The sequence below is a fragment of the Mastacembelus armatus genome, chromosome 5 (assembly GCF_900324485.2).
Source record: "Mastacembelus armatus chromosome 5, fMasArm1.2, whole genome shotgun sequence".
Classification (NCBI taxonomy): domain Eukaryota; kingdom Metazoa; phylum Chordata; class Actinopteri; order Synbranchiformes; family Mastacembelidae; genus Mastacembelus; species Mastacembelus armatus.
The window spans coordinates 4,070,343-4,087,926 of NC_046637.1; the positions used below are offsets into that span (position 1 = coordinate 4,070,343).

Consider the following 17,584-nt stretch of genomic DNA (forward strand, 5'->3'; position numbering starts at 1 on the left):
AACTAGAGACAGGCGTGGTGCGTTCACTGCCCGAGTCACTACTGAGCTCATTAAATCAGTAGGCACTGGACGACGGTTCATTTTGGATTAAAATATATTTAAAACTTGGGGTTTAAAATTAGTACTATAGAAGCCCGCTAATGACAAAAACTACTACCTCCATTATGATTAGTACTACTACTAACAATAACAACAACAATAATTATTATTATCATTGCCATCATTATTATTATTATATAGATAGTATGGCTGTTTTTTCATCCTGGGGTGTTCTTGGGAAAAAACGTTTTACTGGGCCCGCTCATATCTCTTATTATTTCCCTGCGGCAACTACAAACTAACCAATAAGAAAAATACCAGAATTTACCTTTGGGGACGAATAAAGTTCTTATTCTTTCTTATCTTATTTTAGCTTATCTTAAAATTAATGAGCAAACATATTGTCTAGTACTTGCTTAGGCAAAAAAAAAGCTTAACTGTGACCATTTATTTACAAAATTTTTGTAAGTAAATAACTGCAATTTAAAATTGGTTTCCCATTTTCAGTATCTGCTCTTGTGTTGTTGTTGTTTCAGCAGACCACATTTTGAATACCAGTATTTCCTACAATCTAAGACACTATATTCAAATTCATAAGGCACCAAATGACAGTGTTTTAAAATTCCATCATAAAAATTTATACAGGTGACTTGGTTCATGGACTAGGACAGCAGGATGGGGTGGGGTGTCACGTGAGGAGATCAAATTCTGCTCACAGCTCCAGAAAAGTCTCTGCTGTGTTCTGGTGAACTGACAACTGAGACCAAATCAATGCTGAATGAGAAGGTAGAATGGGGAGGATAAAACACCAGGAGGCATTGCTGCTGCTCCTTTTGTTTAATTTGGTCACCACATAACAGGAGAGGTGGCAAAATCCATTCATAATTTGATGTTAGTGATTGTGGTTTGGTCCATTTGAACGAGCTGATTGCAGAGTAATGCACAGATGAATGAATGTAGCTTCACTATTCACACATATGTAGATTTTTAACAAATGAGCTAAACTGTGAGAGGCAACATGTCGATCAAACTAGTCAGTTTTGAGTTTAACATATTACACATGTGATTAATTTCCAAATCACATACAGTATAGCTTATCCACTGCAAACTGACTATACGGTGAACAGAAATGCATCTTGCAGGTCTTGCAGGTCTTGCAGGTCTGAAAGGCATAAGGGTTAATGCAGGGCTCTCTTCGGGATCAGCCTAATCATCTGTCTGTTTCAGTATACCAGGATAAAGGATGAGACAAGGACTGAGCGACTAAGGCAGACTGACATGATCCCCCACAAAGATGTAAACTATACCTCACTTGTACAGTTATATCGGTGCATTACTTGGACTATGAAACAAAACCTCTTTTCTGTAACCTGGTCCTATTGTCCAGGTCTTGGTCATGATAATGGTATAGGTCCTGTCCTTGTCCCTGTAGTCCTGCCCAGCCTGACTTCAGAGTGAACAGGGGACCAGCTGTCACTCTGCTAACAGTCTGACCATTATTCGAGATTTAACAACATCTTACTGTACTTGGCTTCTTAGCTTGGTTTGACATCATAGCATCCAGTTACACAGAGACTGTGCTGATATCGAGCTCCAGCAAAAATGTATTTAATAAACAAACAAACAAACAAATACTATAGTTTGTTTAATTTTACTCTTACTTCTCTCTGGTTGTTTATCTACATCAGCGTCCTGTAAAGCACTTTGGAACTTTACTTTGGACTGTATTATAACTTTATATTTCAGCAAAAGGATACTGTATTTGTCATTTTAAAGTTGTAATGATACAGTTGTGTTATGTTGAACATTGTTGAATGCCGTAATTAGCTATTTTACATTAGGGTGTTGCTTGTACCTGACTCCTCATTTAAGAAATGTTCCTTGATGAGAATTCTTTAAACTGCTTACAAACTATGGAAAACTGTTTTATAGTCTAATTTATAGTCCAAAAGACAAATGGGAAGTACCATCTCGTAAATAATGTGTTCCAATCCATAGACACAGAACAGTTATCATATGGCCCATGATGTGAGATTGTGTTTTCATTAACTGAATTTGGTATTCATTCATTTGCTCATGTATTTTGTTAGTTATGCATTTGTGTGGTATGTATTCATTTGTATTCATGTATTCATCACACCCCCCTTCCATGAGAGTACCACCATTTGGCTTCACCAATCCTTGCTCAGTGATGGAGCTATTAAAGGATTTAGATAAAGCTGATTCACTGCTTTGTTCCTGACTCAAACTAAGAGTCTGGCTGTAATTGAAAAAGTGATTCATTTTGGTGATGTGAGTGATACTCAGTGATGTAGATGTGACAGGGAACAATGCAGATCCAGCAGAAAGGACTGAAGTTGTTGCCAGAAGCAGGTGCCAATACTGAATAATTTTATCGGTTATTTGGACACAGAAAGCCAGTGAGGGAACACAAGAATATATAGTTTTTAAACTTGAAACATCACATACAAAGCCCCACAAATTTATTAGTAACTAGCATAACGTACTAGCTGAATTCTGTGCTTTTCAACAGCATCTCAAATCCTCTATAGTAGATGAAGTTTTAGCTCAGCAGGTCCATCAATACCAAGATTTTGTAGTATATCCCTTGAAAATATTTGCTATTTTTTTTTGCTAGTTTTTATTCACCATCTAAAAATTATTACTAGCATTTAATCATATTAAATTAAATTACAATAAATTCTAGATTAAACTATTAATTTAGAAAATCTATAATTTGATTTGCTATCTAAATTTTTTGATGAAATAATTAGTACTAACATCATATTATGATTAAAGATTTGTAAAGAAAGTTTTTAAAAAGTTAAAGTTAAAATGAATTTGCTAATTTGGACATAACAGTGACTACATTTTCCCTTTAATCTAATTAATTTTAAAATTTTAATACATTTTAATAATTTTTAAAGTAATTTTAAAATCGGTCTTATAAACGTGCATTTGACTGTACAAATTAAAAGGTTTCACTTTATGTCTGACCATTTTAATTTAGTAGCTGATTTTATTTTTTCACTGAACTTTTCTCCAGATTGTGATTGAATACAACACGGTGCCAGAAACGGCCTTACGTGATGACGCAATCAATAATTAATCGCTTCGTCAGCACGTCATACGTACGCAGCTGCTCATATGCTAAGTGCTAGCTGTGGCTAATTTCTGTACCGCTGCTGTGGATAACTGTGGTTGACAGAAGCCACAAACACCAGTAAACTTATTTTTAAAACCCCTTAGCACTCTCTAGAACGCCCGTCTATCCGCATCGGGTGGTCGCCATGGCTCTGCAAGGCCCGGAGGAGCTGGGGGAGCAGGTCGAAGAGCCGGAGGATCTGGACGACCAGGACGCTAGTAGCATCTCTCCGGCCGAGGAGATAACGCTGCCTCCCGGGGCCGGAGGCGACGAGGTGGCGGAGGACGCTCTCTTATTGCCCTGGGATCGGTTCTCCGCCTGGCTACACTGCATCTGTGTGGTCGGCTTCGACCTGGAGCTGGGGCAGGCGGTGGAGGTGAGGCAGGCGGAGGGACAGCTGGGTCACACAAAACTCACTAGGGCTGAAAATGTCTGAGTTAGCACTTATGGAAGGCGCTGGCTATTTCCTGGAGCACAACATAAACCTCTACATGTAACTGTTGGCTTGGTTCTTTGTTCAACTATCTTTTATTGATCAATACTGAAATCTTTACAGACAGATGCTGCCGTAAGTTCAGAGTATTTTTACTTTGAAGGATAATGAGCCAATCGCATCCAGGCTTAGGTGTGTGTGTTTCGGGTCATGGAGTTAGTCTGCAGCCACAGCATCACCCAGGCTACTACAGTAACTGTTAATATACTCCGAACCTCTTCCTCAAAGGCTCACCCTGAACCTTGTCTTAGAAATGTAGGATTTGAGCAAGCCTCTCAGGTATGGAGGGTTTGAGTCTGTCTGGAGTCCCTGATGCCAACAGGAGAAACACCTGTTGTCTTCATCAGTTTGGGATCCAGACAAAAACTGCACTCCTGTTTTTGTCTTTATTAGAGCAACCTGTAATTTTGATTCAGTGACTGATTATTCTCCCTGTGGCTTTAAAACTCCATTGTGACTGCACCTATTGATAGTTTACATTATGAATACTCTATAATTACTTTTATTGATTCATTGATGGATCCTTAAGTTAATAAAATAACAAAAAAGTCTTCATCACAAGTTCAGAAACTTACAATTGTATTGCTGGCGACTAGCACCAAGCTTAAAGATATTTGGTTTACAGTAAGCAGAGTAAGAAGACTAGGAAAACCTTCACTTTCATAATGTTAAAACCATCCATCCATATACCCACTTATTCCTAACCAGAGTCACAGGGATCTGCTGGAGCCTATCCCAGCTCTCTTTGGGTGAAAGGCAGGGGTACACCCTGTTATTAAAACCAGAGAAAGTTTTTTTTTTTTTTTTATCCACCAACCAATCAACTACTGCTGTATATGATAGAATTTAGATGGCTAAGGGAGTGTCAAATAGGTGTTCAGGTGTAGGTTGATGGGTTCCTGTGCCTTTGTCTTCCAGGTGATTTATCCTCATCATTCCAAACTGTCAGAGAAGGAGGTGAGTTAAACTTCCCTGAAGGGTTTTTGAATAAAAGGGTTAATTGTTAGTGTTTTAGATTCCTGTTTGGAAATGAAGTTGTTTATGACGATGAACAATGTACACTATATCCCAGAAGACCCAAACTGTAACATCTGCCTAGTGTTTGGTAGATTATTTTTAATGTTTGTAATTTTTATTCATTTGCTGCTGTTTTCAGAAAACCAGTATCTGCTACCTTTCCTTTCCTGACTCCAACTCAGGTGAGTCTTTTAACCTACAGACTGTCAGAGGTCAGACATAAAAATGTAGTAATAGAAATAGAAGTACATTGTCACATATCTGGATCTGTAATAATTTGTAGAATTACAAAGAACATTGTGATTATGAGTTTGTGTCTGGAAGAAAATTTGGAAGCTCCAGGCTCCAGTTTCATTCTGTCTCTCTGGTTTTAACTCCATTTGGAGTGTTTAATATTCTGTCTTAACAGTCGTTATTTGGCCCTGCAGTTGTAATCAGGAACCACTGTGGAAGTTGTTTATTTTATGTAAGAAAAAGAAGAAGTTAATGCAGGCGGTTTAGGACACTTTTACTGTGACGCCAGCATGAAGACACAGTGTGGGCATAGATTGGTTTTTAAGAGCATGCACCTCTGTGGAAATCTGTGTGTTTGCCTGCAGGTTTGTGTTTTTGTTGACTGTGAGTCAACGGGTGGTGCAGTTGACGAAGACGGAATTAAAACAAAAAACATACAGGGTTGCTGTTTACTCTCTCTGTGTGTGTATGCATGTATGTGTGACAGTGCAGTACAGATCTGAAGCTCCAGCTTTCAGTGGCTGTGATACGTCAGTCTCATATCTTGATCAGAGTTAGTGTTTTACCTGTGATCCACTTGTTACTGAAGAAATGACACGGTGACTGTGATGTTTCAGTCATCAGTGAGCTTCAGTCTGAGGCTGGAGGAACTGAACTGCATGTGTGACCAAAGCAGGGTCAGAATTAAAACCTAGAGCTTCTCACTCTTAAAACTGGTCTTAAGTCGCACTCAAACCAGGGCAGATTAGCATCTTTATGAAGTAATTACATGCTTGGTGTTGTTTTGATAACTCGCTCCAGAGCTCACAAGTGGCCAACGAAATAAATGAATGCAACTTTGAAAAGAGATCAATAGTATTTAAAAAATGTTTTAAAGCAAAATGCCACCGTTGTATCTGTTCATTCATCATGTCATTTTCTGTCCACACAAAACGTCTCTGCTTCCAGCTTCTTGGACATGAACACTGGCTGTGTTTTTGTCTTTGGGTGTTTAACAATTTGTCAGCTTGGACTCTGACAACTTGTGATTGATATTTTCACAGTTGCAAAAATTTGTAGGCCAGTTATATAACTGATTAGTTAGTTGAAAAGCATCCTCAGAGCTACAGCCAGTGTTGCAGGTTCAGATCCAGTGGCTGGAGCCTGTTAAGTCAGTTTAGACTCAGAGTGAGAGCCGTGGTTTAGCTTCTTAAACCCCTTTGGACTCTGGGCAGTCTTGAACGCAACCCAGCCTCATGAGGTCATGGAGTCTTGGCTGAGCTTTGGGGTGTGTCCGTGTGTGTGTGTGTCCGTGTGCGTCCATCTTATGATGTGGGATTCTGACAGTATGAACTAAAGTGTTTGTGTCTTGTATTTGGAAAGTCTTATACAGTGATTACCATTGTCTCGTTGTTTCTTCTCTCACACACTCTGTCTATTGGCTGGAGGATGTGCACAGGTTGTGTGGGTATTATGTGAAGGTCATGTGGAGGTTAAAGGCCTGTCTGTAACTTATTGTGCACTTCCTGTTTCCTTTATTTATTTATTTTGTTTCCGCCTCCTGTTTGTCCAGTAATCAGGAGGAAGTCAGGAATACACCAAAGAGCCACTTGACATGACATGAATAAACATATTCCTTGTTTATTACTTAACATGCTGTGTTCATATAATCACTATGCATTAAACAGTACTGTGAAAACTATGTGGTTTCTTGTAGTGATGTTGACTGTTGTCCTTTTGGAGCTTTCTAACAAATTTCAATGTGTTGTTTAGCCGTCCACTCCATAACTTTACTGGTTCAGTAAAGTTATGGAGTGAAAAACCTTTTTTGTCTCGCAGAAACATTGGAAGATCTAACTAATTTAAATTCTTTAAAATACAACCAAATGAGCCTCAAATCTTTACGCTTTTAAATGAACCATCTTTCAGTCAGCCAAAGCAAACAAGTTCACAGTATCACAACAGGCACCTTTTCTATATCTAGCTAAGTAACTTTTTACAAAAGAATAATCTACATATTAATTAGTAATGAAAATCATTATTAGCATAGAAATACTTACAGTAAGACTGAGCTGTAATCTAAAAAACATGCACATAGAGCAGGAAAGTAGAAATAAAAGCTTAAATATTTGAAGGCTTCAATTTTTAATAAAGATAGTAAACAAAAACGTTTCCATGGTAACCACAGTGTCTCTCTGCTGTTCTCTCAGGTTGCCTTGGCGACACCCAGTTTTGCTTCCGCTTCCGCCAGGGTTCCAACAGGAAGTCGTCACTTGGCTGCTTCCTGGAAACCACTGACCGAGATGCACCACCCTGTCTGAAGGTTTGGACACACACACGCACACACACACACACACACACACACACACACAAACAAACAAACAATACATTTTTAGGACAACAATAACAGTATTTCGTGTTCGCTGTCAATTGCATTTTAGCTCTTGGAGTTTAACACAAAGCTTACAATTGTTGCTGTAACTCTGTTAGCACAAAGAAACGCTGACCTCAGTCTTCTATTTGTGTTTTATCTGATTTATGTTTTTGTGTTTCAGAGGGAGCAGGGCCATTACTATGGTTATGTGTACTTCCGTCAGGTGCGAGACAAATCTCTGAAGAGAGGATACTTTCAGAAGGTCAGTCTGCAGGAAAACTATCAAGGACTCAAATCACAAATTCAGTATAATCTAGATGTAAAAGTCTCATTGTCTCTATTGTTGAAGTAAATAAAGACCAGTTTTTTAAAATACATGTAGAAATTCTGTTGAGTTCAGTTATCAAGTAAAAATCAAGTGACACTGTTTCCAGCTTCTCAGTTGTGATAATCTGCTGCTTTTCATTTACATCGTTGTAAACTGAGTATTTTTGGGTTCTGAACTGCTGCTCAGGCAAAACAAGCTCTAGGAAGCAGAGGATTTTCACTATTTTCTGAACTCTTACAGATTAGATGATTTATAAATTCACTAAATAAATAACCCAGTGATTAATCAATAATCATTAGTTTCCCCAGGGCAGATTAAAAGAGTTGTTAGAGCTGCCAGGAAGGAGGCCTAGAGGAAGACCAAAGAGGAGGTTCTTGGATGTAGTGAAGGAGAACATGAGGATAGTTGGTGTGAGTGAGGAGGATACAGAGGATAGGGTTAAATGGAGGTGGATGATTGGCTGTGGCGACACCTGAAGGGAGCAGTCCAAAGGAGAAGAATTAGAAAGAAAGATTAGTTTCCCCAGGGCAGATTAAAAGAGTAGTTATGTGAACACAGGTTTAACAGGAGTTACTGATGTCTTTTTTTTATGATTGCATGGTGAATATAGTGTTTCTGTCTGTGCCTCTCTACCAGTCTCTGGTCCTGATCAGTAAGCTGCCCTATGTGACCTTCTTCCACTCCCTGTTGAAGATCATGGCTCCAGAATACTTTGAGAAACAGGAGCCTTGTCTGGAGGCCGGTCAGTTTGATTGTCTGATTGTGTTTGCTGTAAATAGACTGTTTGTTTTTTTGTTTTTGTTTTTTTTTTAATGTGTGCATCCATAAAAAGCTACTGAGTGTCACATCACAGCTTGAACTGGTCCAGAATTCTCAGCACAACCTTTAACTTCATACTTTAGCTGCACAAGATTAATTTTAAATAATCTGTGTTGATAAGATATCTTACTCAGGATGCCTTGTGCTGAAAAATGTTTAGACCCTGTGATGACTACATGGTCCAGGGTGAACTGATTATTGCTGCAACTTCTCCCAGAAGCAAAATCAGTGTACATTTTCACCCAAACCATAGTGGACAGTTTATTGGACGTTTTTAGGTCACATGTGGTGTTAATAAACTTTATTTACTCGCTCAGACTCAGCAGAGCTGTGTTTGTTTTTATCAGGATTGTGATTCACTTAACTGTTGGTGTATTTGATTGACAGCTTGTAATGACATAGACCGCTGGCCGACGCCTCTTCCTGGACGAATCCTCACGCTGCCTATTATGGGAGTTGTCATCAAGGTACAGCCATGTACACTCAAGCTCAACAGGTTGAGATGAGCAGATATTTCATTGTCACTGCAGGAAGTGTTGTTAGTTACACCCGTTTAACAATCAAAATGTCCTCCATGATAAACGTCAACACCTAACCAACCCTGGTCCTCCTTTTAACCAGGCTGCAGACTTTCTGCAGCTTTAGTTTTAAATGTCATCTACAAGTGTGTTGTCTGATCAAATGCATATTGGTGGGACCAGTGGTTTGCCATTGGGCAGTGTATATACAGGTGTCTGTGTCTGTGTCTGTGTCTGTGTCTGTGTCTGTGTCTGTGTCTGTGTCTGTGTCTGTGTCTGTGTCTGTGTCTGTGTCTGTGTCTGTGTGTAATGTTGCAGGTTCGCATTCCAACCTGTTACGACAAACCAGGAACCTCACAGCTGGTCCAGTCTGCACAGGTGAGTACACATGGAATCACACACATAAAATAGTGAGGGAGTTGCTGTTTTCAGCATTTACATTCTTTTATACCTGCTGTTTCGAGTTATGAGAGTGTGTGGTTTTGTATTTCAGAGTGACAGTCTGGTGTCAATCGTGCTCCCAACCATCCATGAAGTGGACCTCTTTAGGTGAGCCCTGCAGCACAAGCCTCATGTTTGATGCACTCTGTCACCACCTCCTGTTTGCTGGTGGTACTGCAGCAGCAGTCCACAGTCTGGTGGACTAGGATGGATATTTCCATCAAAACCACCTCATCTACAGTTGATTACCAGCCAAAAATAGTTTTAATGGAACAAACCAAAGGTTGATCCTCTTTGTAAAAGTCTGTTTGTGTTTCTGAAACTTATTAACTTAACACAGTCAGTGACCTCATTCACACGCCCACAGGGTCAGAGTGACCGGCGTGCACAGTCATGGAAATGATTAGAAGGTCAGGTTCAGCTGTAGTTGTGGTGCTGCCTCCCTGTCTGTTTACATATTGTGTATCCAGGTCAAACCACCTTGTGCTCATGTTCAGGTTCATTTGTTTAGTTAATTTGCCCTTTATCACAGGGAGAAATGGAACAGAAGGAAAAGAATAAAGCTACATGTAAGGCATCCAGTCCAGAGCTGACTAAAGCAAACTAACAAAGCTGTTTGTCCTCGTCAAGAATATCTCACTTCACCAGCCAGCAAAAAAAAAAAAAAAAACACAAATCAGCACCTTCTTTAAGAACTGTAATGTCTACAGATGTTCCACAGTCCAAAGATAGATCAGCATGTTACAAATAACCATTGCAGTAATATCATCTTCACCCTTTCATGGCTTATAAAGAAAATGTTATATATACACTCTACACCTGCTGAATCTGACACTACACACTAAATCTATCTCTCTCCAGGTGTTTCTACCCGGTCTTCTTCCACATCCAGATGTTGTGGGAGTTGGTCCTGCTCGGGGAGGCGCTTGTTGTCATGGCTCCCTCACCGGCAGAGTCATCAGATACGGTGCTGGCACTGGTCAGGTGAGTCGGAGAGGGTTATGAGCAGGTCATCGTGGCAGCAGGTGCAGCGTAATTTAGCAAACTTGAATTTCATCCTCTCTAAAAAGAATAAGGTTTCTGGATCGGTGCCTTTAGATCCTGTGAAATGTCTAGAAATATGTCTTCATGTCCCAACAGCTCATGCAGCATGTCACATGGAGAGTGGTTATACACATACTCACATTTATCTCCTGGTATTTTTTTTCCAGTGTTGACTTTAGTTATATGGTCTAAGTTACAGTTCTGCTTTCTGCTCATGAAACTTCAAATGGAAGAAAAAGAGGCTTCAAGCGGTAAAACAGTTCTTTCCCTGTCTCTCTGCAGCTGTATCTCTCCTCTGCGTTACTGCACTGACTTCCGGCCGTACTTCACCATCCACGACAGTGAGTTTAAGGAGTACACCACCAGGACACAGGCTCCGTGAGTAAAGATGACCCATTTACACCTGCACCGCTGTGTTCTGTGGGCTGCTGAGCTGACATACAGTGCCCTGTTTGTCAGTGCTGCCACTGGTCTTTTAGTGTTGTTGCTTCATACTATGCTTTTATGTGACATATGTTAGACCATAGTTTGCAGTATAGTGAGGCCTCTGAACATAGGAAACATACAACACTCTGCAGCCAGCATTGTTATTAGGAAATCAATTTCAGGCTGCAGGTTGAAGGATGGCTGTTTCCTGATTCTGTCTCTGTTCCTTCTCTCGCTGCAGGCCATCAGTCATTCTGGGAGTGACCAATCCTTTCTTTGCTAAAACTCTGCAGCACTGGCCGCACATCATCCGCATCGGAGACATGAAGCAAACAGGTAGACGTTGCTGCTGGGAGGCAAAGATTTGAATGTGACTTTGGGCCACTGTGGTCTTCTTGCACTGAAATGCAGTACAAAACCCAGTACAACAGCAATTTCAGCCTCAGAAATGGACACTGTTGACAAACGTTTGTGGGATATTCAGATACTTCTGAATATTTTGATACCACCAGTCAACCCAACCTGCATGTGTTGAATTATATACTGTATGTGTTTACACTTTGGACACACTTCCTGATTAAACTGAATGGGGAACTTTAAAGTGGTAATATACTGTAAATCTTAGCTGATGCTGCCCACACCTGTGTGACCTACTGTACAGCTGTAGGTTGGATTTCAGTTGACACAGTGGCTAAACCTTGGACTCTGACTGATCTGTCCTTTCTCTCTCTGTCCCTCAGGAGAGATGGCCAAGCAGATGAAAGTCAAGAAACTGAAAAACCTTAAAACGCTGGACTCTAAACCTGGTAAGCGTTTTATTCATTTAGTTGTATTTTATTTATTGACGTGTTTTGTTTTTGTTTTTTTTTTCTTTTTACTGTGTATGACCTATCAGACTCACATTTTCATCTGTGAAGGAGCATATTCTCCACCAGGGGGCATTGTTTTGTCACTATCTGATCTGTGTGTGTGTTTTGCAGGTGTGTACACTGCTTACAAGCCGTATCTCAACAAAGATGAAGAAATCATCAAACAGCTTCAGAAGGTAAGAGAAGGTTTCTAATCAGTTTCTTCCATGGCTTTCCTGTTTCATTCACTTCAGTCAGGCCACCTGGCTTCTTGGTTGTGTTTCATCTGACTCTAGTTTTTATTTTTTTTGTTTTGTTTTGTTTTTTTTTTCTTGATTCCCAGGGTGTTCAACAGAAGAGACCCTCAGCGGCCCAAAATGCAATTCTGCGGCGCTACTTTTTAGAACTGACACAGAGCTTCATCATCCCACTGGTATCAACCAATAATCTGTACATCTCTCAAGACTGCTCAGTTGTCTGTCAGCTGCTTGATGTTCAGCACAGGGACAGTGTTTTGAACACACTGTCACATGAAATGATGCTCATTAAATTATTTATCTTAGCGGACCCACTCTGAGAAACAGTCCTCTGAATCAGATGTTTATTGTCTTCTATCAGTGCTGCTGCTGGGAGGTTTGAACTGAAACTGTGTGTGTGTGTGTGTGTGTGTGTGTGTGTGTGTGTGTGTGTCTCTCTCTCTCTCTCTTTCACAGGAGCGGTATGTTGCCAGTCTGATGCCCCTCCAGAAGTCCATCAGCCCCTGGAAGAGTCCTCCGCAGCTCCGACCATTCAATCAGCAGGACTTCATGAAGACACTGGAGAAAGCCGGTCCTCAGCTCACATCCAGACTAAAAGGAGACTGGATAGGACTCTATAGGTACACAGACACACACACACACACACACTTTAATGTGTAACTGGAAAAAATCCCACTGAATAACTCAGGTGCCTGGATGTGAATCCAAGGTCTTTCCTATGTTTCTGTATATAACACAGCTCTACATGATTGATTCTGTAGAAACTGTGCTATGATTTATATGTTTTTATTTTATTCAGGACAACTTCAGAAAGAACCAGATGTTTATTTGAAAGCCTTTCTCCTTTTTTATAAGATGTTTTAAACCATTTAAACAACAGCCTCCTCTCTTTCCTGATGGGCTTTTAATTTGAAGCCTCTGCAGATAGAGCTTGATGACAGCATTGATTTAAAAAAAAAAAAAAAAAAAAACTGAACTGGGATCAGTCACATTATACTGAGCCTCACAAGGACTCCTGTGTGTTCGTTTCCCCGTATGAAGGCATTTCCTCAAGTCTTCAAACTTTGATGGCTGGTTCCGCAACAGGAGGAGAGAGATGACCCAGAAACTGGAGGCTCTGCACCTCGAGGCACTGTGTGAGGAGGTGAGGGAGGGGAGGGGAAGGCAGGAGCATGTATACGGACTGATGTGTGTTTCATTGTGGTTACACATTAATGTTGACAGCTGGGAGGCTGATGTCTTCAGAAAAGACAAATGTCCAGGTCTCCACTCAGGCAGAGTTTAGTATTCACTGTCTCTGTGTCTCTGTCCCTTTTCATCTCTCTCTTTCTTTTTTTTTTTATTTTTTCTTTTTTTTGGGGGGGGGCCTGAAGGATCTGGAGCAGAGAATCCAGAAACACACAGAAGTGGAGACAGTTGATCTGGTTCTGAAACTTAAAGATAAACTGGTCAGTACGAATTCATCCATCAACTTTGCTCTATCAGTACTACAAATAAGAACAGTTTGTACTGTAAGGCGACTACCACTATTTATACTGTACTACTACTACTACTACTACGTCTACTACTAATATCTTTACCACCACAGCTGCTTGTGTTTCTGCTAAGCTGTTATTGAGGATGTCTGTACGTCTTAAAGAGCAGTGACCTCAGGCTGCTCAGTAAAGGCCTCAGCCATAAAAAAATGCTAATTATATTTTAATACAGTGAACTCGGTAGTAAACGTCTATATGTGATGAATGTGCTGTGGTCTTCTGTGCTGCAGAGCCAGGCGGAGAGGGAGCAGCTCCCGGTGCGTACAGGGACCTTAGGAAAACTGAAGGCCCACATCGAAGCTGTCATCCAGGCCTTACCAGAGGACCTGCAGGGCATCCTCCACAAGCCCTCCAGCCCCTGACCTTTAACCGTCTGCAACTCTAACCCCGGTTTGAGACCGTTTTGATTTTTAGGGATACTGGGTCTACTCCTAACTGTGGAAAACCAGCAGACTGGTCCAGGAGCGTCGGCTCAGGTCTAATGTGGAAAGCACAGACTCCATTTTTGGTTTCCAGGAATGATCATGTGGTACTTCTATGACCAGCTGGAGCAGGCCGGAGCTGCTTGGCTAAAGTTTTTATAAACAGGAGTAGAGAATTGTCCAAAAACATGATCAAGTAAAGACAGGAGCCCTAGACATATTTCACGTCAGATTTTTGCTCTTTCAGAACCTGGTGTCTTACCAAAGACCCATATGGTCTGTGGTGGCCTGTGTGGTTAATTCTTCTTCACCGTGGAAGTTAGAGCAGGAAGACAGTCTCTGTCGACCTTTGACCCTGAGCATTTTTACCTCTTGACATTTTTTTTTTTTATTTTTTTTTATTTTTTATTTTTTTTACTCGAAAGGTCTCACAGCTTGTGGAACTGACTATTTTTAAAAAAGTTTTTATAAGAAGTGCACTTCATCACTAACTGGACCAGTGTGCCCTTCAAACACACACACACTGACACGTTTATGCAAACAAACCGAGCAAAGCCAAGCAGTGCTTTATGTTAAATGTTACTAATAAAGACACTCACGCAGCATTAAGCACCAGCGACCCTGCAGCAACTGTCCATGCAGTAAACAGCTGCTGGCTCAGGGTCCTCAGGAGCCAACCACATCCCTGTATCCAAGTCACATGATCCTAACAGCCTGGGCAAATGTTCACAGTCCTGAAACGTTCACAACCCGTCTGGGCTGCCATGATATTTGTTTTTCTGAAAGCTGAGTCAAAACGATGTGTGAGAACGTTATTTGGTTTTAACATATGAGATTCAGTCTTTGGACTGAGACTGAACAGGCCAATTTCTGCCAAGAAAAGTTTAAATTGGGAAAAATTAAGACAATATGCAGCTTTAATGCAGTATTTAATATCCTGACTGACCGGGACTGTTTTTATTTTGTCATTTTAATTTTCCAGCTGGAGATGGGCTTTTCTAGAGGCTAAAACAATCTGGGTTCAGCTTGAGCTCAGCACATCTCATGAAATGAAATGTTTTCTTTCATTTAGTTTGTGCTGCATGTCAGTTTGTAACAGCAGTGTTGTATTTATATTGGAGGAAAAAATGTTGTTTATGATGAAAAGCAGAATCTTCTTGAGTGACTCCAGCTGTGTATCCCTGGCTGCTGGAACTAGATTCTCTCTCACACACACACACACACAAACACACACACACAAACACAAGCTGCTTTCCGCCTCAGCTGACAAGTTTGTTTATAACACCAATGCTAAAGTCATGTCCAGTTTATATTTTATACCAAGTTTATACCTGAGAACTGCTATGTGACATAAATGATGACAACTGTAACAGACTTTGTCCTGTCAGACAACATCTCAGTCTGCACTCTCTTCTCTCCAAATCTTCACAGGGGGGATTTACACCTGGCACAGTGATTATTGGGTTCATTAAGACGATCTTCATCTTTTTCAGTTAAATTCATACATAAATATCCACATTCAGTTTCCTCCAACAGCTGCACACTGCAGTACTGAAGCCCATTTCTGCCTGGAAAAAAGAATAATTAAAATATTCAAGTCAAAATGATTATAGATAGTTTTTAATTCAGTCAGTAATTATTTTGACTAAAAATCATAATTTTGAGTTTTTTTTTTTTTTGTTTTGTTTTTTTTAAGTAAATCAGTTGAACAGTAGATTAAACTCTGGTCTTAATTTTCTCCACTAGACATGACTTTGATAGAAGAACCTGATGTAAAAATCATAAACTCATAAAACTCCTAATTACAACTGATCACAATTTTGATTTTTATTTCTATTTTATATTTTTAATTATAATTAAATGTGCTTCCATAGTTCAGTGACAAGTATGATGATGTCACAATAGTGCACATCTGGTAAAAACAGGAGTGATACTGTCACAGTCCAGTCTTAAATCAATGGCCAATAATCAGATCAATAATCAATAATCACCTCAGAGAAAGCCTGTAGCTGATCAGATCAGTTGTGTGGTGGTTTGTGTGGTTTGTGTTTTGCTGATATAGCAAAGATGGAGCAGATTTTGTGATGTGGCTTGATGCTGGTGCCTTATAGGAACCGAACAGAACTAAAGACTCGGTGAATAAATTAAACCCTGTTGTTGTAAAGTTAATATGAGCAGTGCAGCTTTACCTGCAGCTCCAGGTTTAAAGCTTCTGACGCTAAACTTCATTCACTCTGCTGATGCAAATGAACCTCTGATCACCATCCTCCTCAGGATCCTCTGCATGCTTCTGTTTTCTGATGAGTAAAGGAAGTACACATTTTTTCAAAATAAGAAAAATTTAGAATACAATAAAGGAATAAACTAGCACTGCAGCTTTTGTTAAGTAACACAGATGATTTTAAACATCAGACTATATGTCTCTGGTGTTTCAGCCAATTAAGTTATCAATGAAATCCTTTCAACATGCAATAAACAAACAAACCTGGACATAAAGAAAAGACCAGGGTGAATTATTATTGAAAGTCTGTTCTAGCAGGCAGCTAAGATCCAACACAAATTAAAATAATTCAACTCAGTGTCTTTAGGCCAAATTTGTTTGAGTATCTGAACATCTACCAATGTAAAAATGAACAGAACTGTAATAACAGCAATAACAGGTCAATCATTTATTATGAGAGATTGTACTTTCAGATTTTTAAATTATTGACAGACTTATTTTTAGTGTATCACTTGTCTGCTGTCAAACTTATCGATTGTGTTTTTTTTTAATAATGGTTTGGTCTTTAAGCCATGTGTAACACATGTCTTTTGCCTTTTTGTCAAGCAGATAATTGTAAAGAAAAAGAAAAAATATGTGCTGGTTGATTAAAACTTGACAGCTGGTTGTTGGGCAACCATCTAAGTTTTATATATGTTTAAAAAAAAAACTTATTTTAACAACAGAATTTTTTAAAGAGCGCTATTCTCGTATTCCACTCTGTAGAGAATTGAGAGTTTTATACCTACAGAACATTATGGGGTAAAGTGAAATGTTGTGACAGATACAATGATGTACAATAACTATTTTGCTACTACGTCTTACACCGAGTTATAAATAATTGTTTCATATAATGCTCGTCTACCTTTCTTAGCAGAATTATAAAGTTGTTGAGACACTGCTATTTTGAATCTGTAGTTTATTTGCTAACAAACACTATGTGAGTGGAGAACTCCAGTATTTCTCTTCACTGACCCTAAAACGTCTCACTGAGCTTGTCGCCATTTGTTGGCTGTTCTAATGAATCACTCTTGTGTGCGTTGGTATCTCACTGTTTATACTCCAATACTCTTCAGAATGTAAATAACAGAAACTATTGACAGAAGATTTCACTAAAGAAACATTTAGGCAAACCCCTGATTATGTTCAAATCCAGATGAGGCTGCTGATGGAAATGAACCAGTTGTTCTCTCTCTACTTTTTTATGAGATTCACTGTTTGTACATGGTCCCTGACAAAACAATGCAATAAACAAAATGACAGATTTATGAGATGGTTTCTGACCAATAAACTGTGGTGTAACGAACAATAGACCACTAAAACTAATGTTTAAATCAAAGGAGAAAAATAATCCTCTATCACTGTAAAGATCAGAAATTTTAATAGTCCCTCTCTCATCCCAAAG

At 39.6% G+C, this 17,584-nt stretch overlaps 1 protein-coding gene across 2 annotated transcripts; it reads left to right on the forward strand.

Annotated features, from left to right (window-relative positions):
* The first annotated feature begins 3,171 nt into the window (after positions 1-3,171).
* dennd6a (DENN/MADD domain containing 6A) lies at positions 3,172-17,447 on the forward strand. 2 transcript variants are annotated; one of them, XM_026307020.1, is made up of 19 exons: positions 3,172-3,560; positions 4,596-4,634; positions 4,834-4,876; positions 7,118-7,230; positions 7,463-7,543; positions 8,246-8,351; positions 8,816-8,895; positions 9,265-9,324; positions 9,440-9,495; positions 10,249-10,371; positions 10,714-10,809; positions 11,099-11,193; positions 11,598-11,663; positions 11,838-11,902; positions 12,049-12,138; positions 12,419-12,582; positions 13,004-13,106; positions 13,336-13,410; positions 13,728-17,447. In XM_026307020.1, the coding sequence occupies exons 1-19, from the start codon at positions 3,330-3,332 to the stop codon at positions 13,857-13,859; spliced, it is 1,818 nt and encodes a 605-aa protein (XP_026162805.1). In that variant the 5' UTR covers positions 3,172-3,329; the 3' UTR covers positions 13,860-17,447. The 2 variants fall into 2 exon arrangements, with proteins under 2 accessions (XP_026162805.1, XP_026162806.1); XM_026307021.1 differs by lacking the exons at positions 13,004-13,106; positions 13,336-13,410; positions 13,728-17,447 and adding an exon at positions 12,762-12,886.
* Positions 17,448-17,584: the final 137 nt, after the last annotated feature.